At 43.7% G+C, this 23,213-nt stretch overlaps 1 protein-coding gene across 1 annotated transcript in view; it reads right to left on the bottom strand.

Annotated features, from left to right (window-relative positions):
* The window catches only part of lekr1 (leucine, glutamate and lysine rich 1), a 77,934-nt gene that overhangs the window by 18,931 nt on the left and 35,790 nt on the right, over positions 1-23,213 (bottom strand). Inside the window, exons 5-8 of the mRNA XM_056441213.1 lie at positions 21,155-21,318; positions 10,969-11,038; positions 3,862-3,939; positions 2,253-2,423 (exon numbers count right to left, since the gene is read on the bottom strand). Coding sequence (XP_056297188.1) covers positions 2,253-2,423; positions 3,862-3,939; positions 10,969-11,038; positions 21,155-21,318 — 483 coding nt within the window. The remainder of the gene's footprint in view (positions 1-2,252; positions 2,424-3,861; positions 3,940-10,968; positions 11,039-21,154; positions 21,319-23,213) is intronic.

Below are 23,213 nucleotides of genomic sequence, written 5' to 3'. Positions count from 1 at the left end.
TGTGTGTGTGTGTGTGTGAATAAGATAACGGGGGTTAATTGAGGACAAAGAGGGAATCAGATGAGATTAATATTGGAGGCTTGATAAGGGGAAGCACAGAAGCATAAAGTGTATAAAGTTGTTGTATAAATCTGTTTGTGAGTGTGTACGGATGACCTTTCAAGGGAACGGCGTGTCCATTTTCCTCGGTCCCTGGAAGTGGTCAAATCCCTTGACAGTCTTGGAATGTGTGTGTATGAGAGAATACTTGTGGTCATGACATAAAGTGAGTACAATCAAGTCAGTGATTCAGCCTTTTCTTCTGATTCTCACTGAACATTTGAAGAAAGGACATTTACGCGCACGCACACACACACACACACACACACACACACACACACACACACACACACACACACACACACACACACACACACACTTAGATCTCAAACAACTTCAGCTCAGCTGATGATACTGCAGACAAACAGACATGGGTGTCTCCTCATGTCCAACCAAGCCAATATCGATATTGAAATATCGAATTAGATGAACAGATAAAGGATATGTTGAATTGTATATATCATATATACATCAATGTTACTGCACTGTAATTTATGAGCCCCAGCATAGAAATGACCTCTCAGGTCCTCAATGGAAACACGGACGTATATACTTACTCTAACATAAGAGGGTTTCCCTTCATATTCCCTTCATGTTCCCCATCTCAATGAGTTATCTAGACAAAACCATGTTAGGTGTATCTTTATGCGGGAAATATAATAAAGGATGCAGTAACTAAATTTGATAACCTGAAAACTGTAGTTTTATCAAACTAAAAACAGTTTTCCTCCGCTCTTAAACATTTTGATCTCATCTTGAGAAGAGAAAATATGATTTTCGGCATTTCATTTCTGATGAGAGGAATGAGGCACGAGATAAGACCCCTAAGCTTTGTTAACTGTCCAAATTTAGCTCCAAATAGAAATTCCGAAAAGAAAATATACTGGCATGGATGAACACCTGTACATGCAAGGTTATGTGAGCTAGCCGCACAAGGAGAGGTAAACCCTTACATAAGAGACTGGGCACAGCTCCCAACACCCCATTAGATCCTCCCATTCTTCACTAAGAGGAAGACGTGGGCCCTTGGTTTCCATTGACAACAGCACATAAACAAGATTCCTTCCTCACCACATGTCCTGTCAAACACGAACGGGCTGTAAATATTTAACATTAAAACAAAACTATTCATTTCCCAAAAAGGAATACAGCTCAGCCTCTGTGGTTGTCATGCCGCTGTTAATAAAAGGAAAGCGCAGCGATGCACTGAAGCTGGCTCCTAGTGAGCTGCAATTGGCCAACGCATAGCAGCCAATTTTACATCGCGGTTAAAAATGTGACACAAATTGCAAATGCGTTTAATTAATCAAAGTCTAAATAGGGAAGAGGTGCGATGAGCAGTTAAACAAAATGGAGACATGTTGATATTAAACATATATTCGTGTTCAGAGACACACTTATCTAGAAATGTCGCTATGAAACATACACTACCGTTCAAAAGTTTGGGGTCACTTAGAAATGTCTTTATTTCTCAAAGAAAAGCACTGTTTTTTCAATAAAGATAACATTCATAAAAAATACACACTATACATTGTTAATGTGGTAAATGACTATTCTAGGTGGAAACGTCTGGTTTCTAATGAAATATCTCCATAGGTGTATAGAGGCCCATTTCCATCAACTATCACTCCAGTGTTCTAATGGTACATTGTGTTTGCTAATCGCCTAAGAAGACTAATGTCTGATTAGAAAACCCTTGTGCAATTATGTTAGCACAGCTGAAAACAGTTATGCTGGTGATATAAGCTATACAACTGGCCTTCCTTTGAGCTTGAAGTGTGAAGAACAAAATTAATACTTCAAATATTAATCATTATTTCTAACCTTGTCAATGTCTTGACTATATTTTCAATTCAATTTTCAATTCATTTGATAAATAAAAGTGAGTTTTCATGGAAGACACGAAATTGTCTGGGTGACCCCAAACTTTTGAACGGTATTGTATTTGTTGGGCTCCATAGGAGACTGGCTTCTGACGAGCTTTGAGAGGGACTAGTACAAATCAAATCACGCCTTCAAGGATCAGAAATGAGAATTAGATGGATACAATATTTGTGAATGGAAGCGACTGCAATAGGAAAGGGTAACGAGAGTCTCTGATTGGAGAAGAAAGGGACGAGAGCCGGACAGGACAGACGACACACGTTCACAACCTTTCTCTCCTCAGCTCTCTCGCTTCCTGCTGGACCTTCTCCACGTCTTCCCTCAGTCGTGCCACTTCCTCTCCAGCTGCGCAGTCCGACGACAGCTGCTCCTGCATGATGTCACACCTGCGTTGGCATGACAACAACCTCTCGTCTTTCTCCTCCAACTCCTCCTTTAACCTGTCGAAGAGACGCAGAAGATGAGCACAAACGCACAACAGAGCTGCTGTTGTATCTTTTCTATGAGGAAACATTTCCATCTGCATGTTTGCAAGTCTGGGCACGTTTTAAATAACCATACAACACCCACCTGCAAACAGTAACTCTATCCTGACAGGTCAACAGGTGTGTGTACGCGTCAGAGCAAGTCTGTTACATAAGAGGGAAGCTGTTTATCCTCTCACCGCATCAGGCACACCAAAGCTGGGTCAAACCCTACGTTTTTCTTCTCCACACAGCTCAAGGCCCACTCATTGTATTGGTCTGGGAACCTTGGCAAGACAAGCAGTATAGTACTACGGTACTGTGTGCACTCATACTTTATTGCACATTGATGAAAAGACAAAGGAAACAATAATGGACACACAAAGAGGTCATTTCTCAGCTAATCTCGACTCCATAGTCCGAGGAAAACTTGTTAAATTAAGTTAATGACGATCAGTTCATGAATAGACATTTCAACAAATTTAAACTACACCCATTCAACATAAACTAGCAACTACTAGATAGCAGCTAGTCACTGGTTTATCTTCAGAAACCAACGCTATCGACCGCACAACCATTATCCGTAGGCAGCCATAGGCTCCAATTTTGGACAATTTGGCGAAATGTTGTCTCCCGTTACATTTCCTCTGAGCTATGGGGGGAGGGGGGGGGGCATCCACCCCCCCAACCTCTCATCTCTACTGAAATAGCCTCAGCCTCCCCCCACCCCCCAGTGGAGTGCTATCAATGGCTGAGCTGTATAGGAGCCAGAGGGTGAGATCAGAGACTGTTGTGTGGGAAGGGAAATAAATCAACAGTGTAATTGAACACACCAGGCTGCCGATGGCTTAGGAAAAGAATACCAGCAGATAACATGTGAAGAAATACACACCCAACATACATCCAACGCCTGCACGGAAAGATGAGAGGCTCCATGTGTATATGTCTGTATATGTGGGTGGACGCATGTGGGTTGGTTGTGTGCACACATGTGTCTGCCTGCATACTAGTGTGATGCAGTCCCATAGATAGATGTGTCTCTGCATATCTATAATATAAGCATGCCTCTGTGCACAGATGGGTGCGTGAGAAACGTGACACCACGCCAACTGAGGAGTGCTTCCATCCGTTTCTCCATCCTCACACGAGGCTCTCTGCAGTGTCACTGGCACTTTATGGAGCCTAAGATCTACTCAGCTGACCGAGGAGCAGCTCTCAGCTGAGACTAATATCCTCACCTCTCTCTGGGAGGAAGGGGGAGGAGAAATGAAGCAGAGGAAGAGGACGATTTGGAGGACAATGAGTGGGATAATTACAGGGAAGGTTGGAGAGGGGGGGGGGGGGGGAAGGATGTGCAGTTATCATGTGGAAAAGGAAAAATGCAGAGAAAAAGAAAGACGAGAGCTCAGCATACCTGAGTAGTTTCCCCCTCTGTTGGTTCTCAGAGTCTTTCTGTTGGGACAGCTTCTCCTCATGCTGTCTCCTCTGCACCCTGGAGACACATAGTGCAAGGCAGGGTCACGACATTGTTATCATTTGTTGATTCAGAACATTTTCTCTCCTCTTTTCATTTTATTCATGTTAAAAGCACACACATTTTACAGGCAGGTGGAAAATATTATTTGTATTCCCAGAGTATGATTTTACATTTACAAGTGCCATTTAAAAGTACTTGAGCAAGATAAAAAATCCATACAACTCGTATTCTGTCTCCTCCTACGCTTGACTCTCCATGTGGAATGAGCTTCACTTTGGGATCGTTAAGAGTTCAAAAAGCCTCCTCCTTTACATCACAACTCCTTTGGCTCGCCAAATGGTGTTTTTTACACATGAGCAGCCTTCCAATAACCATTTAGATTTTTTGTGTGTGTTCAATTTAAATAAGCTGTGAGCATTTGTGCGGCTGTGCTTTTGAAATCACCTCGTCCCCCATGTGCAGCTGCTGCCTCACTCTTGAGAAAGTAAATTGGAAATCAGTTTTATTTCTAATTCTGCGTGCCATGACAGTATGTTGGACTCCCACCTTCTCTGCACACACACACACACAAAATACACACACACGCGTGCGCACGCACACACACAGACTTTACCCTAACCCTCCCAACCCTGTCGGCTTCCTAGCTTAATCCCCTCTCTGGCGGCATGATCAGTTAATGTGTGTGTGTCTGTGTGTGTCTGTGTGTAGCTGGCTGTCTGGCCTTGTGACCTTGCAGCCACACGCAATGAGGATACAGAGTGAGAGAGCTCGCACGTCTGAGCTCACAGGCTGACAGCCTGTTTTCACTGTCAATCTACAACGGACATTTCTGGCATCTGTGAGGAATTATTTGTACATTTTACTAAAGTGGATTCAGGAAAGCAGCCAGTGCAGCTCATCACTCTATCAATAATGTATCAGATATCAGCATCATACCAGATACCGTGAGGCTGGTTGGCTTTTGTTCCTTTTAAAATGTACGAAACGCCCGATGCTGAAAGCTGCATGAAAGAATAATTGGAAGTATTTGTTTCAAGTACTAACAGCAATATTTTCATCGAAAAAATGTGAGCCACAGACAAACGTACAGACATAGGCGCAGATACACACAAACACAATCAGGGTAATACACTCACAGCTGTCTGGCACCAGTTGTCAGTCTTCCATTGTACCTCTCATCACACATTTCCAGGTGCATTTCATCTCTTTCTCTGTCTCCCTCCATCTCTCTCTTTTAAAAAAAAAAAACCCCTTTCTTCCCGTGCTGTCACAGCTACTGGTGATTTAGAGCAGGCCTCTGAGTGCTCCTACATTCTGCCTGTATACAGCCGGCTGTTTGTAACCCTCTTTCGATCTTTACGTTCAGCGACTACACGATGCCTGACTTCCAGGTGCTGTTTCCAAGAATAAAAATACTTATTTTTTTCCCCACAGAGGTGAGAAGGGAGTTCAGAGAAAGAGAAAAGTAAAACAGGAGGTGTTTTTTTGCGGGTGAAATTACTGTGCGGCTCAGGGTGCCAAAGGGGAGCCAAATGCACCGAAGGAGCAGCGGAGCACATTGGGTATAATGTGGCTGCAGACACAAGGTGTACCTGTTGTGCACATGAACACAAGGTGAGATTATCATATATTATCAGTGGGCATGTTAAGGGCAGGTTACAGTCACGGCATGTAGCTTCCTCAGAGGTTTAAATGTAAATTTGTCCTATCGATTTCCATTGAAATGGGAGTCAAATGTGTCCTTGCACGTCAGCTGGATTCACTTAATGACACAAGGTCACGTGAGAATCGTGGGATCACATATCACACGAAGATCCATGTGGTAAGGTTGACTAATGCCAGTGACCAGACCACTCAGTGTCCCGTGAGGAGCTACTGGCAGCTGCGGGCGTGGCGTAGGTTTGTGCGAGACAGCATGGAAAGGCGACTGTTGGCTCTAAACAACCATGGCGGCTTCCTCTTCATCGAAAAGACAAGCAAAGAACGGCACTGGAGGCTTTTGTCGACGTAAAAAAAAGATGGTTTTACTTTATTTCCAATTGACAGATGGTTAATCCAATCGCCTGCCACGTATTCTTTGAAAGTGCTTTTTTTCCCCCGAACAGTTTATAAAGACGCTCTCAGATGGTTCGGTGTAACGAACCATCTGGCGGGTCAGGTTCAGTTCAATGTGACCCGAGGAGGTCACCGTCTCCACTTGTAATAGCTTGCACAGCATAAACTAAGAAACTATGTCGAATTATGAATCACAACCAGTCAGAGTAATGTGTTGAAGGAGGGAAAAAAAGAGCTGGTTTCGTAAGACTTTGTCCAGGAAACCACAGCGGATCTGGCACGGGTAATCGCAGCATGACAACACGCGCTTCTCAAATTACAGACTACATATATGGAACGCATACCTGCCGCCTTACAGCCGGCTGTAAACAGTTAAATAGGTGCTGGTAATGAAAGATGCTGATAAGAATCAAAGAGTCTTCACTCTGACTTCTTAGCCGTTATCATCATAAAAATATACGAATGTTGTGTAATGAGATGTGCCAGCTGGTCAAACAAAGTATCACCAAACAAAACAGACATGCGAAACACAAGGGCGTGCCTCCACAAATTAAAGTGAAGAAGAATGAGCTAAGTTTGCTGTGATCTAGTCTGAGCAGACGGGTGGCAGACGGCGAAAAAAACATGGTGAATCTTGACACTGAAGTTGTAATGTAACCGCGACACCCTGCTGACTCTCCCCCTCACACCGTGGGGAATGGCAAGTCACTAAAATACCAAACAGCCACATGAGAGGGAAAGACCTCTTCGCATTTCAGGAAAATAACATTTATTGGGCAGCATGTGCTCACATGATAACAGAGTCCAGAAAGGGGGGGGAGGGGAAGGGAGAGGGAGACATGAGGGATGAGTTGATTTTTTATTTTATCTGAGAAAGAAAGAAGGAATGCAAAAGGCATCCTCAAGGGCTGTGATTGATTTAATCTAATATGTGATAAATAGGGAATGAGGTGACGGAGGGAGATAAAAGTGTCAGTCTGTGTTTCTGTGTGTGTGTGTGTGTGTGTGTGTGTGTGTGTCAGGCAAATGGCAGAGTAAGATCTTGGTAGGAAATGAGGTCCTTGGATTCACCCTGGGAATCAATAGTTATTTTACTGCCAACAGAAACACGTTGTGTGCTCACACACACGCATACACACACACACACACACACACGCACTTTAATGTACGCATTCTCCCCGCGCGTGCGCTCCCGCCTTATGAAAACAAGCTGTATCACATCAATCACATCAATCCGTTGCTCTTTCTCTCTTGACCTTCACTCATTCCATCATCCACTCTTTCATCTCTCCTCCTTTGCTTCGCGCATTCATCCCGTCTTTCATCTATCCCTCTCTTCCCTCTAATCCATCCTTTCAACCTGGCCTGCTTCTGTGTTGGATGATCCATGTGTTCATCCTCTGATGAAAGGATGAGCTCAGCGTCTCCTGCCAATCAGAATGCAGCAGGAAGCCTCCCAAACACCTCTGACATACATGTCATCCAGACATTACAGGAGGGGGTTTGTGACGCTCTCTGTGATCCTATTTGACAAACGCCGTCAAAGTGCCTGAGGGGAAGCTGCACACTGTATCTGCACATCGCTCCTATGGACTTGTTCGGTGGCCAATGGCACGAGTTGCCCTGGTCCAGCCCCTAGATATGCTGCGATAGGTTTATGAGCTGCTGGGGGACGTTTTTGGATACACTGAGCACATATATCTGCTCTTCTTTCTCTACTTATGGATGAATTTTCATCTCTCCATTGCACATATTAACTCTGCTTCCTCTCCAGAGTCCTTGTGACTTCACATCTCATATGGTCCATTGGACCTGGCTGGGTCTGATGCCATGGCCCTGCTGATGCTCCGCCCACTCCTCCTCTCTACCTCCATCTGCCTGATGGATCATGGAGGTCTGTGAGAAGAAGCTATACGGTCCTGAGGAGAGTGCAAGTGTGTAAATAGTCATGAAAAACAGCGTGTGAGTTGAGTGTCTCTGGGGCATGCTGGTCAGACTGAAGGATTCCACAGCCTCCCACTGTCCTCAGACTGCCCCTGAAATATATGTGTATGTGAGTATCCAAGGCAATGCAGCTGGCGCCATAGAAACCTAACAGGTGCGGAAGTCTGATGGAGGAGGGGGGTCGGGTAGTTGTCATGACAACACTTCTTGCACACCAACAAACTGGTACTTTTTGTTCGTGGTTCGAGCGTCGCAGGTTTGTGAAGCTCTGAAGCTGATATGATGCACGGTGAGACTTAAAGGTCACGCGCACACGCCAACACACATACACACAGCGAACATGGAAGAGGGGGTTTGAAGCAGGCAACCAATCAGCAGTACGAGGACAGTGAAAGGAGGATTAGCCAATCAACCCAGACGTCCCATGTGGACTTAAGTCTAGGCTCACCTGACTGTCTGCCAACACATCGGACAAAAAGAGAAATCATTGGGTTGTGTTTATATTTAGTTACTGATGGATTGTAATTAAGTACATTTACAGAGATTTACTGTACACATGTGTACCTTTAATTTTATTCCACGCAATTTCATACTGCTAATCGTTTGTTACATTACAAATCAACATTTTCTATAAATAACACTTGTCAGGGCCATTTTTCTAAATTGAGTATTTTTTGCTAACAGTATTTTAAAATCATTTTCAATGCTTTATTTTTGATCTGATAGGTTTCTCCACTACAGCAATTTGTCGTTGTCATTATTCTTTACTGGTATTTAATATTTACCCAAAATGATCAAGTACTTTATATTATATATCACCATTTATGTATCTTTATTGTAATTATGTTCCTCATAACATTGTTACTTTAAAATTCACATCAAAGGGGATTGTCAGATTTCATGTTTTTCAGTTTCAAAGCTCTCTGACAAAAACTGGAAATTGACATGACTCAAATTATCTTTTTGACTGATAACCCTGACAAGATAGTTACAGAAAATTACGAATTTAGAAATTGTTGTTAAAATATTGTCATTTGGAAAATATGAAAGTTAAGGTACATGATAGGCCGAACTATGTCGCTACAATCGGCAACATTAGGCACAAATATTGAAATATGAGGTTAAATATTGTAAACAGTTCCGCTGCATTAAACAGCAGGGTTGAGCTATTCAGATAGAGGTGAGCCCCGGTTTTGCCTTTCGACAATCCTACACACACATACACACACACACACACACACACACAAACACACACCTCATCTTTATGCAACATGACCTTAAGGCTGATTCTCCCTATAGCACATGTCCATATGTCTGGGTGGGTTGCGTGCGACTGCAAACATCCCCTCCATCCTCTCCGTCTCAGCCCTTATCCCTGTATTGTATCCCTGACGTGCACATTCCACACACACACACGCGCACGCACACGCACACAAACACACAGAGTTCTGGACAATTTGTATGGCAGGTTAGAGGGCAAGATGTCAATATAAGTGTATTTGTAATAGCAATAGATGTATTTTTATTTTTTGTCTTCCTTTATATGTAGAGCAAACCAATTTGCTCAACTAAAAACTATCTTATCAAACAATAATATATATAAATTCAACTACACCACACACTGCATGAGATAGTCTTTCCCATAACAGAACGCTTTGAATTGAAATGTCTAAAAAGGTCAAAAAAGATTCTTGACAAAAAGCATTTGGGGAACAGCGAAAGAGACTGATGAGGTTATAGAAGGAGAAGGAGGAAACATTAGAGAGCAAATGAGTGCTTCATCTGCAGTCTGTCAGGTCAAGTAGTCCTTTAATGTTCTGATATTCAGATAGCAGCAATGTTTAACATTCACTCCCTTGGTGTGTAGGGGGATGTTTGTGTTTTTGTCTACTTTTGCAGGGTGTTTCTGTGGGTATTTGTCCATGTGTGCGTCAGTGTGTGCACTTTCAAAGTGGTCCATTTGTCAAATATCATGAAAGTCTCTCACACAAGCTCAAAAAGCATCCTCTGCTGCTTAAAGACAACACTACAACTCAGAAACACTTGTAACAGTTCTGCATCAGGAGATGACCAAATATGGAATAATTTATCTATTTGGAATTCTTGGAGAGTGAACTAACTTGACCTAAACAGTGGACTGTTTTATGGTGCTTGTGATAACAGTAGATGCTGATAAGTAAATCACTGGGCACAGGGTCCATGGGTGCTCATAGGCTGATGTTTAGCGGGTGTAATTTTTACCGTACTCTTAGTTTTGCTCTTACTGTCATACTCATTGAATGTGTTGCAACTCTGTAATGATTCCTTCTGTACACATGTCATCTATTGCACCTGTCCATCCTGGAGAGGGATCCTCCTCTGTTGCTCTCCTGAAGGTTTCTTCCCTTTGTTCCCCGTGAAAGGGTTGTTTCTATTTCTTGGGAGTTTTTCCTGATCCGATGTGAGGTCCTGGGACAGGGATGCCGTATGTGTACAGATTGTAAAGCCCTCTGAGGCAAATTTGTAATTTATGATAATGGACTACAAAATAAACTGAATTGAATGTAGCTTTTCTAAAGTTTGCCAATCTGCTAGGACCAAACAAAGTGCAGCTAAGGTGGTGGGCATACCATTAGCTTTGCAGGTATTGTCATAAATCAAACCATTGGACAGTGTGTGTGTGTGTGTATTTCTGTCCGCAGGTCCAGGTAAAAAGGGAAACCAAAACATGTCAAAACTGATAGAGCTTCGTCATCAGCCTACTTTCAAAAGCCACAGGGGCATATTTTTTCCTGAAGTCCTAAATCCCTGACTAGACCTTTGTGTGAGTGTACACAAGTCAAATCCTCTGTTGTTGCAGCTTAGCAGGCCCGGTATGTGGAACGTGAGCATTTCCTGGTTTGGGCGGAGCAAGTGGGGCTGTTCAGAAGGTTTTTATTGGTAGAGAAAAATCATACAAAGCCAAACCCTGTGGTGACCTTCTCTTCACCCGGCACATTCCACATACCAAAATCCACCTGCGCATGTGCATGTACACGCTTTCGCCACATACGTGTAGACACTTACATCAGCTGCTGAGTTAGGCGCTCCTTATCTTCCCTCATGTTCTGTAACTCCTCACCGGAATGCGTCAGCGCTGTTCCAACACAAACAAACACAGAGTTACACTGTATGATTTACAAAGACAGGTAGAGTAGACAGAGTTTTCTATCACATTGTTGCGACACCAAATTAATCTATCCACGAGAGTGACTGGATTGGAAGGATAAACAAAACAATGAGGAGGGTGAACAAAAGGAAGACAGAAACTCCAGACAGAAACATGAGAGCCCCTCAAATGAGAGGTGATGAAGAAGAGTGTGAAATACAGTAGGTTTGAAAAGAAAACCAAGGGGTTGAATTGAAACGCAAAGAAGAAGTTGAAAAGATGTGTGTGTGTGTGTGGGGGCCGAAGGAGCAGAAGGAGGGGACAGTGTTGAGGAGGAGGGAGTACGAGGGAGTTTGTGTTCAAGGGAAGCCATGAAACTGAACACCGCAGCCTGGCAGTCTTTGTTGTTGCGTGTCTGACACAAAGTAGCTGCTATACTGCTACTGTTTCCTCCCTCCACTGTCTGTCCATGTATGCTCGAGCACAGTAATTCTCAAGCTTTTTTCAGGGATGCACCCCCCGTGAAATATTGCATTTTTTGTTTAAAAAATATATATATTTAATATAGAACGTATACAATTCTATTTATGAACTTACACTTTATTAAATAACTATTTTGAAAGAGGGGTACGTGAGGTACCATTTGAGAACCACTGCTCTAGCAACAGAGACAACATGTGCTTGCATCTGAACCTGCTGTGATCCTGCAAAGATAGGGAGTGTAATGTTGCTCTGCACATTCAAATTTGCATAACTACTTCCGGGCTGGTGGATGCATTCATACAATTGTGTAAAAAAAATAGACCTGGAAGAAACGTTTAACTGCAATATGTAGGCCTTACGACCGGCCAGCAGCTCAAGGCAACAGCGGATATCACGTAAAGAGAAAAGCACTTAAGCTCCAAGTCTGAGTGGTGGATCCTGGAGAGGGATCCTCCTCTGTTGCTCTCCTGCAGGTTTCTTCCCTTTTTTTCCCCCTGAAGGGTTATTTGGGAGTTTTTCCTGGTCCGATGTGAGGTTTTGGGGCAGGGATGTCTATGTGTACAGATTGTAAAGCACTCCGAGACAAATTTGTAATTTGTGAAATTGGGCTATACAAATAAACTGAATTGAATTGAATTGGATAACTCGAGGCAGGTCACTGTTTTCTGAAACACAACAATTTTGTCGTGCACATAACTTTCATCAGTAGAAATATTTGCCTCTGCTTCAAGTAGAAATGAGAAACATAAAATGATTGGCATAGTTATCATCATCACCATTCATTCCCATTATCTTACCCGACATCATCCCTAACTTCCCCATTACCTTTATCAGTAGTCTTCCTCTTTTGGCAATTCTCTCAGCTGACAACAGTCATTACTCAGGTGAGTCAGACGAAAATAGACGTTGGGTCATGGATACACAGTTAAAGCGCATGTGAAGCGTTTGTGGAGACAATTCAATTCAATTCAGTTTATTTTGTACAGTCCATTATCACAAATTACAAATATGCCTCAGAGGGCTTTACAATCTGTACACATACGGCATCCCTGTCCCAGAACCTCACATCGGATCAGGAACAACTCCCAAAACAATAGAAGAAACCCTTTCACAGGGAAAAAAGGGAAGAAACCTTCATGAGAGCAACAGAGGAGGATCCCTCTCCAGGATGGACAGATGCAATAGATGTGATGTGTACAGAAGGAATCATTACAGAGTTACAACACATTCTATGAGTATGACAGAGTGTATGAATAGTTGGTAGTAGTCATGGACCACGATCCAGACCTCCGTGATCCATCAGGCAGATGGAGGTAGAGAGGATGAGTGGGCGGGGCATCAGCAGGGCCATGGCATCAGACCCAGCCAGGTCCAATGGACCCTATGAGACGTGAAGTCACAAGGACTCCGGGAGGAAGCAAAGTTAGTAATGTGCAATGGAGAGATGAAAATGCATTCATAAGTAGAGAGAGAAGAGGAGATAGGGGATCAGGTGAACCTGATTCAGCCCTAACTATAAGCTCTATCAAAGAGGAAGGTCTTGAGTCTACTCTTAACCCTTGTGTTGCCTTAGGGTCATTTTGACCCGAATCAATATTACACCCTCCCCCCGCCTTTGGGTCATTTTGACCCGATTCAATGTTTCACCCTCCTGTTATCTTTATATTTACTAACATATTTTACCCTTTGGGTTCAATTTGACGCCAGCAATTAAAACCTCCAGAAAATTATTAGAATTAATATTGTTTCAAGTTTCAAGTTTCAAGTTTTTATTGTCACATCCCCTTTTATACAAGTATAATCGGTTCGTGAAATTCTTATGTGCAAAACTCCCGACAACAGTAGCAGACTAAAAAAAGAATAAGAATGAGAATAAACTATACAATATCCACACAAAAAAAAGAAGAAAGTATTAACAATATATATATAAAACAATGTAATAGAATATACATCATGGCAATATATATATATAAAACAATGTAATAAAATATACACTTTTTTGAGACTATATATATATATATGTATATACATACAATATATATATACAATATATATATATATAAACAATGTAATAAAATATACACCATGGCCATAGATATTCACAGAATATGTTCTGGTGTGTAGTGTTAATGAGGTCTCAGTCCTTGTTCAGCAGCCTGATGGCCTGACTGAAGAAGCTGTCCCTCAGTCTGTTTGTCGGCACTTGATACTGCGGTATCGCCTGCCTGACGGTAGAAGGGTGAACAGTTTGTGGCGGGGTGGTTATTGTCTTTCATCATCCGTTTGGCCCTGGCCACGCACCGCTTAGTGTATATGTCTAGGATGGAGGAAGCTCACCTCCAACGATGTATTGTGCCGACCGCACCACCCTCTGTAGTGCCCTCGCTCCAGGGCGGTGCAGTTCCCGTACCAGACGGTCATGCAACCTGTCAGAACACTCTCGATGGTACTGGTGTAGAATGTTCTGAGGATGCGGGGGCCATGTTGAATTTCCTCAGTCGCCTAAGGAAATACAGGCGTTGTTGGGCCCTTTTCACCACGTGAGTGGTGTGCGTGGTCCATGTGAGGTCCTCGGAGATGTGCACGCCGAGGAACTTGAAGCTGCTGACCTCTCTACTGCAACTCCGTCTATGGAGATGGCGGTGTGCTCTCCTCTCCGCTTCCTGTAGTCCACGATCAGCTCCTTGGTCTTCTTGTCGTTGAGGACGAGGCTGTTCTCCTGGCACCACTGTACCAGTGATCCAACCTCCTCCCTATAGGCTGTCTCGTCGTCGTCGGTGATCAGCCCCAACACTGTTGTGTCGTCAGCAAACTTGATGATGACGTTGGAGCTGTGCATGGCCGTGCAGTCGTGGGTGTACAGGGAGTAGGAGAGGGCTCAACACGCATCCCTGAGGGGCTCCCGTGTTGAGGGTCAGCGGCTCTGAGGTGGTACCGCCCATCCTCACCACCTGGCGGCCCGACAGGAAGTCCAGTATCCAGCTGCACATGGTAGAGTGCAGGCCTAGACCTCTGAGCTTGGTGTCGAGCTTGGCGGGAACAATAGTGTTGAACGCTGAGCTGTAGTCCACAACCAGCATTCGCACACAACAGTTCCTCCCTCCAGGTGGGAAAGGCGGTGTGAAGTGCCATGGCAATTGCGTCGTCGGTGGATCTGTTTTGACGATATGCAAATTGCCATGGGTCCAGCGTGGCAGGCAACATGGAACAAATGAAGTCCTTGACCAACCTCTCGAAGCATTTACTGACAATCGAGGTGAGGGCTACGGGTCTCCAGTCATTCAGGCAGGTTACCTTGGGGTGTTTGGGGACAGGCACAATGGTGGACATCTTGAAGCTCTCAGGAACAACAGCCTGGGACAGGAGAGGTTGAAGATGTCTGCGAAGACTCCTGCCAACTGGTCTGCACATGCTCTGAGGGGGCCGCCCGGGATGTGGTCGTGACCTGCCGCCTTCCGGATGTCCACCGGCTTGAAGGCTCTGCGCACGTCAGCCTCTGAGATGATCAGCAGGCTGGTCTCCTCGGGGCGCTGCCTTGGCGGGCTGCCGTTCACGTCGAACCGAGCAAAGAATGTATTTAGCTCGCCTGGGAGGGAGGTAGAGGAGTTCTCTTCACCGCTGGTTTTCCCTCTGAAGTCCGTGATTGTCTGTAGCCCCTTCCACACACCTCTCACGTCATGGCTCTTGAGCTTTTCCTCCACCTTGTTCCTGAACTCCCGCTTGGCAGAGCCGATGGTCTTACGGAGGTCGTAGCGGGCTCTTTTGTATTCCGCCATATTCCCGGAGTCAAAGGCGGTGTTACGCGTGCGGAGTGCAGCGCGAACATCGCCATTTATCCACGGTTTCTGGTTGGGATAAATCCGAACCGACTTGGTAGGAACAACGTCATCTATGCATTTCTTGATGAACCCGGTGACTGTTTTCCGGTGAATTGTTTTCCAAGTTTAAGTGTGAGGCACTTTATGTTTGTTTGTTGACTACCGAAAGAACACCGACATTAAACATTGAATGGGGTCAAATTAATCCTAAAGCGGGGGGAGGGTGTAATATTGATTCGGGTCAAAATGACCCTAAGGCAACACAAGGGTTAAATGAGGTGACTGTGTCTGCCTCCTGGACTGGAGGTGGAAGCTGGTTCCATAAAAGAGGAGCTTGATAACTGAAGGTTCTGGCTCCCATCCTACTTTGTAAGACTCTAGGAACCACAAGTAGCCCTGCATTGTATGGATGAAATATTTAATACAGTTTATCTGTTCTGAGCGAAGTAATGATAAAACCAGAAGCGTGTTCATTTAAAGATAACGATTGTGTTAAGAGTATCAAAATGAGCGTTTCAGTTAGTATTTGTATTAGTCATATTAAAACACCATAGTACAAAAGTATGAAAGTGCAATTCTTCCCTACAATCAGGCAAAAACCACAACGACCCTATTTATTAATAGAGCCGAGCTAACCGGTAAACATTTGTTACGGCTATTTAAAATGGACTCAAACTCGTTCGGTGAACATGATTTAAGATAACACAGCGTTTCATATTCATGTAAAGTCAATCAAAGGGATGTTCCCCAGATAATGAGCAGCTGCCTTAATGGCACACTTTACATATTTTCTCTAAATGATGATTTATGAAATTGGAGTTCTACTGGGTGAAACCAAAATGATCAAACTCACCATCAAGTGTGCTTTTGTAAGTGTCTGATAACCAATTATGCACTGCTGCACTACAGCTCTGTGGAGAGAGAGAGAGAGAGACAGAGACAGGCGCTTCTTCTTAATGGATCACTCCGCCTGTGCAGACGTATTCGAGCGTTTGTGTTTTCCATCTTGAGGAAGGTCTTTGGTTTTGCGATGTGGAAATTACAAACACGCATAGAACAAACCAAACCTTTTGAAAAATGCTTCTTATTCCGGCAAACGTGGCTTTGAGGAACATCTGAACGTCGTGACACACTTTTGTGTGAAAAAACATGTGTGTGTGTTTGGGGAGGGTGACAGTGGAACTGTGCTGCTTTAATGACACACGTCCATGCAGCCGATAATCAAGAGGTTCAAGCGCTCTTCAGGTCGCGGTGGTCCTGTGCGCGCTGCAGGTTGATTCCTCGCCGTTTTCTAAAGCAGAAAAAGCCAACAGACAAAGGCTCTGTGTGGGTGTGTGACTCACTGTTTTGTATGGCCGCTGGGCGAGCAGTGTGGGTCGTGCAGTGTGTCAGAGAGGCGCTATGTGTTTCTATTTGCGAGTGTGTCCGTGTGTGTCCACTGGATATTGAAAGAGTTGTCTGTGAGGGTCCTTCTGAGCGTACCGCAGGGCACAGTGGCAGTGACTCTGGACAGCTCTTAACTCATCCAGCAATGTCAGCCTGACATTTTCCTCCCCCGAGTCTTTGTTTTCCTCTCTCTCTCTTTCTCTCTTATTGTTTTTCTCCCCTTCATCCCTCTCTATCCCGTCTCTCCCCTCTCTGGCTTCCTTTGTGCGTTTCTTCCTCTCTTTCTGCGGCTTTGTTTTTATTCACTTCTCTCGCCCCCGCTCCCTCTTGCTTTCTCTCTCAGTCTCTCTGCAGGAAGAGGGAAGGAGGTCCTCCTCAAAGCGTCAAAACAACGATAATTGCTTTCTGGTCACTGTGACATGACAAGGTTCACCGGGGTAAAGGAACACACGCGCGCACTCACACAGAGACAATCAGAAACCTGTACAGACCGACAATAATAATACCGAACGCACAATAATGAATGCCAAAAGAACCAATTGCGGGAAAGACACACACAGAAACCCTCTTGTAACGGACACGTCCAAACAGAAATGGTCGTGTAAATACTTGATGGAGCATAAATACGTTCTTTCTCTGCAGTGCTTCTATTATGTGTCACAGAGCTAACGCACAGATCCTTTCAAGATTAGGGAAGGTTTGCCGCTAAGAGAAGCTTCAGATATTTATATGGCAAATCACCAACACAGTCAACATCATTTTCCTATCGCTGATATTAAATATTTACACAGCTAGGTTTCACAAAAGGTCAATGTTACCCCAATTGTTCCCATTGTAGTGTCATAATGTTTGGAAGATATCTGGCTTGTAAAAATGGCTCCAATGGTTACTTTAGTGACTATGGGCTATAGGTGTTGGTGTTTCTTATAAGGTTTCTGTAATATACAAAGATGCTGCCTAAATAGCAAGCTTTTCCTAAAATACCACTGGCTCTGTGGTGTTGGCATTTCAAATCTGGGGCCCGCAGTGCGCCATAGCAGCATCACTCTGCCTCAGTTGACGAGTCATCTATTGCTCTCGGTGCGTTTGGGCTTTAGCACAACTGAAAGAAGCAAAGGTCACTGTATGAGCAATCGAGAAGAAAACGTGAAGGAGGTGATACTGAGAGTGGAAATATCTCAGTATTACATAAACTGTGACCAGAACAGGCTATACTGGCAGTTTTTGTCCGGAAGAAGGTGTAAGACTGTAAATTGATTAAAAGTAGGGGAGAAACACAGGACCACGGAAGTGATGAATATGTTCACTCACACATACTGTGTTCTACAGTAACATTGACTATAAATTTACAAATGTTCGGATATAATTGCATTTCGATAATGCGATTCATAATAATTGGTCACACATTTTCTCTCCAACCAGAAATACCCAGCACCTCTAGATATGCTGGTATTTACAGTGTATGAGGCTAATTGTAAGGCGTAAAGTATAAATAAGTGTAATCCAAAAGACCATGTGACACTACAGGGTCCCGTTACGGTAACCTATTAACACGCAAACAGCTACACACTGGATGGTGTTTACACTAGTTTATTATGAGTACTAAAATCAATACAGCTTCTAAACTACAAACTGTACTCCAGCTGATGCTTGTCAGGGAATACGTTTATTTCTAATGCAGTCCATAAATCTTTCAATAATGTATGCACATTGCACCAGATAGATTTCTTCATTGATTATTCACATAATAGCTCTCTTGACATCAGTATAACAGCATGACATAGTATAGTCATCCTATACACGGCTAACAGACGTGGAGGCAGGGAGGAGATGGAAAGGAAAACTCTTTGCCGGGAACATATTAGAGGTTTTTATATTGTTTCTGTCACACACACCCATGCACACCCATGCACACACGCACACAGCTTCTCGGGAAATAGACACCATATCATATAGTCTAAGGATAGCCCATGGTGTTGGCAGATGGCTGCGGTTCAGGGATCGGCCTCACACACATATGCACGCGCACACACACGCACACACACGCACACACACACAGATTCATAAACCCTTAGTCACACTTAGTCTTTGCCTTTTAACCTTGATTTCCCTGTCAATGCTCTGTCCTCTTTTCCAAAGTGTTGAATAAAAACTCCCACACTTTTTTTTAATTCTCTGTCCATCACCTTAAATTCCAGTTGGCAGATGCTGACATCTGCACAAAATGATCACGGATGAATTGTGTTTTAATCTCAGCGATCGTCTTTGTCCTGCTCCCTGTAAAATACCACATCCCTTGAGGTTATTCTTTCGTTTCCACCCTCTTCTTCTCCACCTGGCCATGAACCACATTCGTCAGTTCACATTAGGCAACCTCCTTATGTTTCTCACCGGCTTTCCCCTTCCCTTCTTTTTTTCTTCTTCTGTTTGACGCCAACCACAGAACGCTGACAGACAGGTAGCAGAGATTAATTGTGAGCCAACACCCATATCACTCTGAATTATTATACAGGTGATTGCCGAAGGTGTGTGTGCTTTGTACAGGTCTGCTAATCAGTCCTACGAGGCCAACAGGTTCTTACACATTCTGGAAAAAGTTCTGGCTCATTTCCACAGTCCACGGACATGTGTCTCAAGAATAAAACTAAAAAGGGAAAATGTAGTAATCTTGAGTATCTAGCAAGAGTTCGCTAGATTTAAAAAATCATCCAAATGACAAATCCAGCCCTCTGCTGCCAACACCATGGACAACCCTCCAAAATAACAATTATTAAAGTTCTGGGACAGCGGAAATTACCTAATGTAATAATTGTTTTGGGTCAGAGCATTAGATTTATTGATTGCTTAATGAATTCATAAAGAAAATTATATATTTATAATTGTATTTATATATACTTTCATTGATCTAGTGTGGAACTGAAAAAACTTGGATCGCTGCAGCGAAATCAACTTCATCCAGTTCATCCCAGTTGTCTTCTAAATGCTGACGTCGGCCTAGTGATGATTCTCAAAGTGGACCCGGAGGAGCTGGCGGCTCGGCACCGGTTCACGTTGTTGTTCTCGCAATCCCAATGTGGGCTACGCGGCTCAAAGATACCCGCGGGCCGAGAGCCAAAGCAGCAGAGCAACAGACAAATGGTTAGTTGTTTACAATTTCCGTATGCTATAATATCCTCACTAAATTCATTCATTTTTAGGCCCAGAAAACACTTTTTATTTTGAATACTGTATATTTATAGAAAATCAAAGATTTGCTTCGACATGGCTGGAGTTGAGAAGCTCCACAAACTGGCGCGCATTTAGCCTAGTTTCTATAAAAACATTTATTTTTCCGAGGTAATAAAACGGTATAATTATTCCCATCATCTGTGTTTTGTTTGTCTGTGCGACAAATAGTTATTTTGGGAGACAAGAAGCAAAAGAGCAATAAAATCAAGTTTGATATGACCCCTAATTTAAGTTTCTGAGCGTGCGAGTCTGAATGTGATGATTAGTTTGGAAGAAATTATAGGTTTCTGTGATCATATGTACTGTGGGCATGTTGGCTTTTATGCATGCGTGTGTGTTTGTGTGCACATTCCTGGGTGTGTATTTTATTGCCTGTGTTAGTTCGTGCAGCAGCTGCCTTTCACGTCACTGAACAAACACACACTCACACGGCATCAATACCAACAGCAGACTGTTTTCTTTATCTTTATCTTCCTCTTCCTCTAATAAATTCTCCCTTGTTCCCTCCCTCTGCCTCCCCCCCCCCCACAAAAAAATATCCCCCGTCCCCCTGATGCTCGCACATACACACACACACGCACCAGCTGTTTGGAACGTGAAGTAAAGAGAAAAAGACCCACCCATGAGGTGAGCTGGAGGTTAGCTCTCCTTCGGCTATTTATTGTCAACAATAAACACACACACACACACACACGCACGCATGCACATGTACACGTATTCGCACACACACACAGCCCGCATTTCTGCTCCCCTTGCTTTTCTCTTTAAAATCTATAGTAAGAGTTTCATCAGTTTACTGCATTCATACACCCATAAACACGAACACATTCTTTCCCTCCTAAATTATCTTTCAGTTTATGTCGTGGCTGTAAACACACACTTTAGACTAGAGTCGTCCATTGTGGGTGCTGCTGCCAGAACTAAAAGTGTCCATCCCACAAGTTAAAGTAATATTAACTCCTGCTGAAAAATTATTTCCTCAACCCTCTTTCCTCCTTTTTTTCTCCAATATTTCTCTTTTATGCTTGCTCCAGCTAAGTATTAAAATGCACTCTCTCTCTCTTGCTTCCCTCGTACATCATCTAAATATCTGTCCCTCCCACTATCGGTTTCAAAACGTCCTGCAAATGTGAAGCTGAAGTCGGTGTGTCCAGGTGTGTTAATGTGTGTGTGTGTGTGTGTGTGTTACCTGAGAACACCTGTGTGCTGTGCTGCAGTATCTGAGATCTGAAGGCCTGCCAGACCCCTGTCAGCTGGCTGAGGAAACCCCGTACATCTGTGAGCTCACTGCCAGAGGATCGGAGCACGGAGAGAGTCGCTCGAAGGGCCTGCTGCTGCCGCACACACGCTCCTCTGACACACACAAACAAAGAGCATTTCATAAGTTGGTCTCGGTAAATTGACACTACTTCAATGCCATGTCACGGCGGCCAAGAAAAGTCTGTGAACTTTTTATGGGAGTTGTCGCATAAATACTTTGACAGTACAGCTAATAGCTACGTAGGTATCTGTCATCAAGTGAAAAATGACAAGCATGTGTGTGAACAAGACATCGTTAACCATTTAAGGTGTGGTTCAGAAAGACTGTCGTCGGAATCCCAAACTGATGTGAAATTTCTTCGAGCCGATCTCTCTCTCCGTCTTTCACAAAATACTTTTGACACTTAAATCCCCACACGCTCCAGTGGAGTTTATTAGCGCGTAAGATCAGGAGACTGTGGTTACTGCTCCCTGGAGCGAATATGTGTAACTGTGGGCTTTTGAGGCAGAGCATTTATGAAAAAGAGTACGCTGTACGTTCTGGGATAACTCTCCCTTGAGACGTCGTGAGGTTTTAAAAATCCTTCTTGGCACAGAGCTTTGCCGTGCTGTTAATGTAAGTACTGTTTCCACAGAATACTGTAAGTAAATAGTTAAAGCCACGTGGTAGACACGGCTATGCACCTTTACATGTCTGAGGCAGACCTATGGAAGATTACAGACAAAACAAGAAGTACAGAACCAATTCAAGCCCTATTCAAGTCTGCGAGGTAACGTTGAAGGGCGTCTTCGGCAAGATTCCTGAGAGAGGAATTACTTTTGAGCTCGCAGCTCTGATCCTATGTCACACACCTCGCCCCAAATATCTGCCTCTCAACAACTTATATTTTAAAGTGAGATTGAGCAGCACATTTATGGATTTTGATTGAAAAATGTAGTTACAAAATTCCACTTATGCTCAATTTCTTTTCATTTTTTTATTCTGCCATGACAAATTTGTGGCTGAACGCTCTCAAATTGATTTGCAGAGGAAGGAGCGCTTGAATGTTTTATTTTGTTTTTATTTATAGACTTCCACAGATGCAGGGAATGAATGAAACATGTCAAATTAATAACCAGAAAAAGAACACAGGACATGGAGTAAAATAAATAAGATTGGTGGACGTAGAGACAAAGAGAAACGAAGGACTGATGTAACCGCCGTGTCCTTAAAAAAGGGCACAACCATGTTTTACAGCGCTCGCTCTCGCTCTCTCTCTCTGACTCTCAAGAATATATGCTCAGATGAAAAGCACTTTGAGCAACATGAGAGATCACTAGATCAGCTGACAAAGTCTCTCACACACACGCATGCGCGCACACACACACACACTCAAGTCCAAAACCCATAAAAAGATTTTGATGTGAAAAACTAGTGATGGAATAGAACATTCTGTTATTCCAAGAACACTTTTTAAAGGAACATGAGGGCGAGAGCACACTGGACAGTTACCTATTTTATTACACACATGCGCGAGCGAGCACACACACACGCACAAGCCCGTAGACTCACAAACAGAAGCGTTATGAACGTGGCTGGGTCTCGCGTGCAACGTGACCTGACAGTTCTAGAGAGCTCAGCGGGGTTGAGTGGTTGTTGTTCCTCTCATTCAGGGTTTGTGGCTTGATGTGATAACAAATGAATGGAGTCTAAGGTGAGACAGGAGGAGAGGTAAGACTTCGAGCTCCTCTCTGGTGCCTGAGTGAGTGTGTGTGGGTGAGTGAGTAAGTGAGTGTGTGTAGGTGTGTGTGTGTGAGTGTGCTGAGTGGAAGAGAGCACTGGCACTGCTTGTCACGAGAACCCGTTTTATAATGTCAGATGACATAAATCATAAGGCTGACAGCACCAAATGGAGGAACGGATAGGAGCCAAATCTGTCAACGGTGATAAGGCGAAGATAGTGTAAACAGAGAGCGGTTGCATGCGCTGCCTCACCCGATGGTTTACT

The sequence above is a fragment of the Pseudoliparis swirei genome, chromosome 20, assembly GCF_029220125.1.
Source record: "Pseudoliparis swirei isolate HS2019 ecotype Mariana Trench chromosome 20, NWPU_hadal_v1, whole genome shotgun sequence".
Classification (NCBI taxonomy): domain Eukaryota; kingdom Metazoa; phylum Chordata; class Actinopteri; order Perciformes; family Liparidae; genus Pseudoliparis; species Pseudoliparis swirei.
This window is presented reverse-complemented; position numbering and strand designations above follow the sequence as displayed.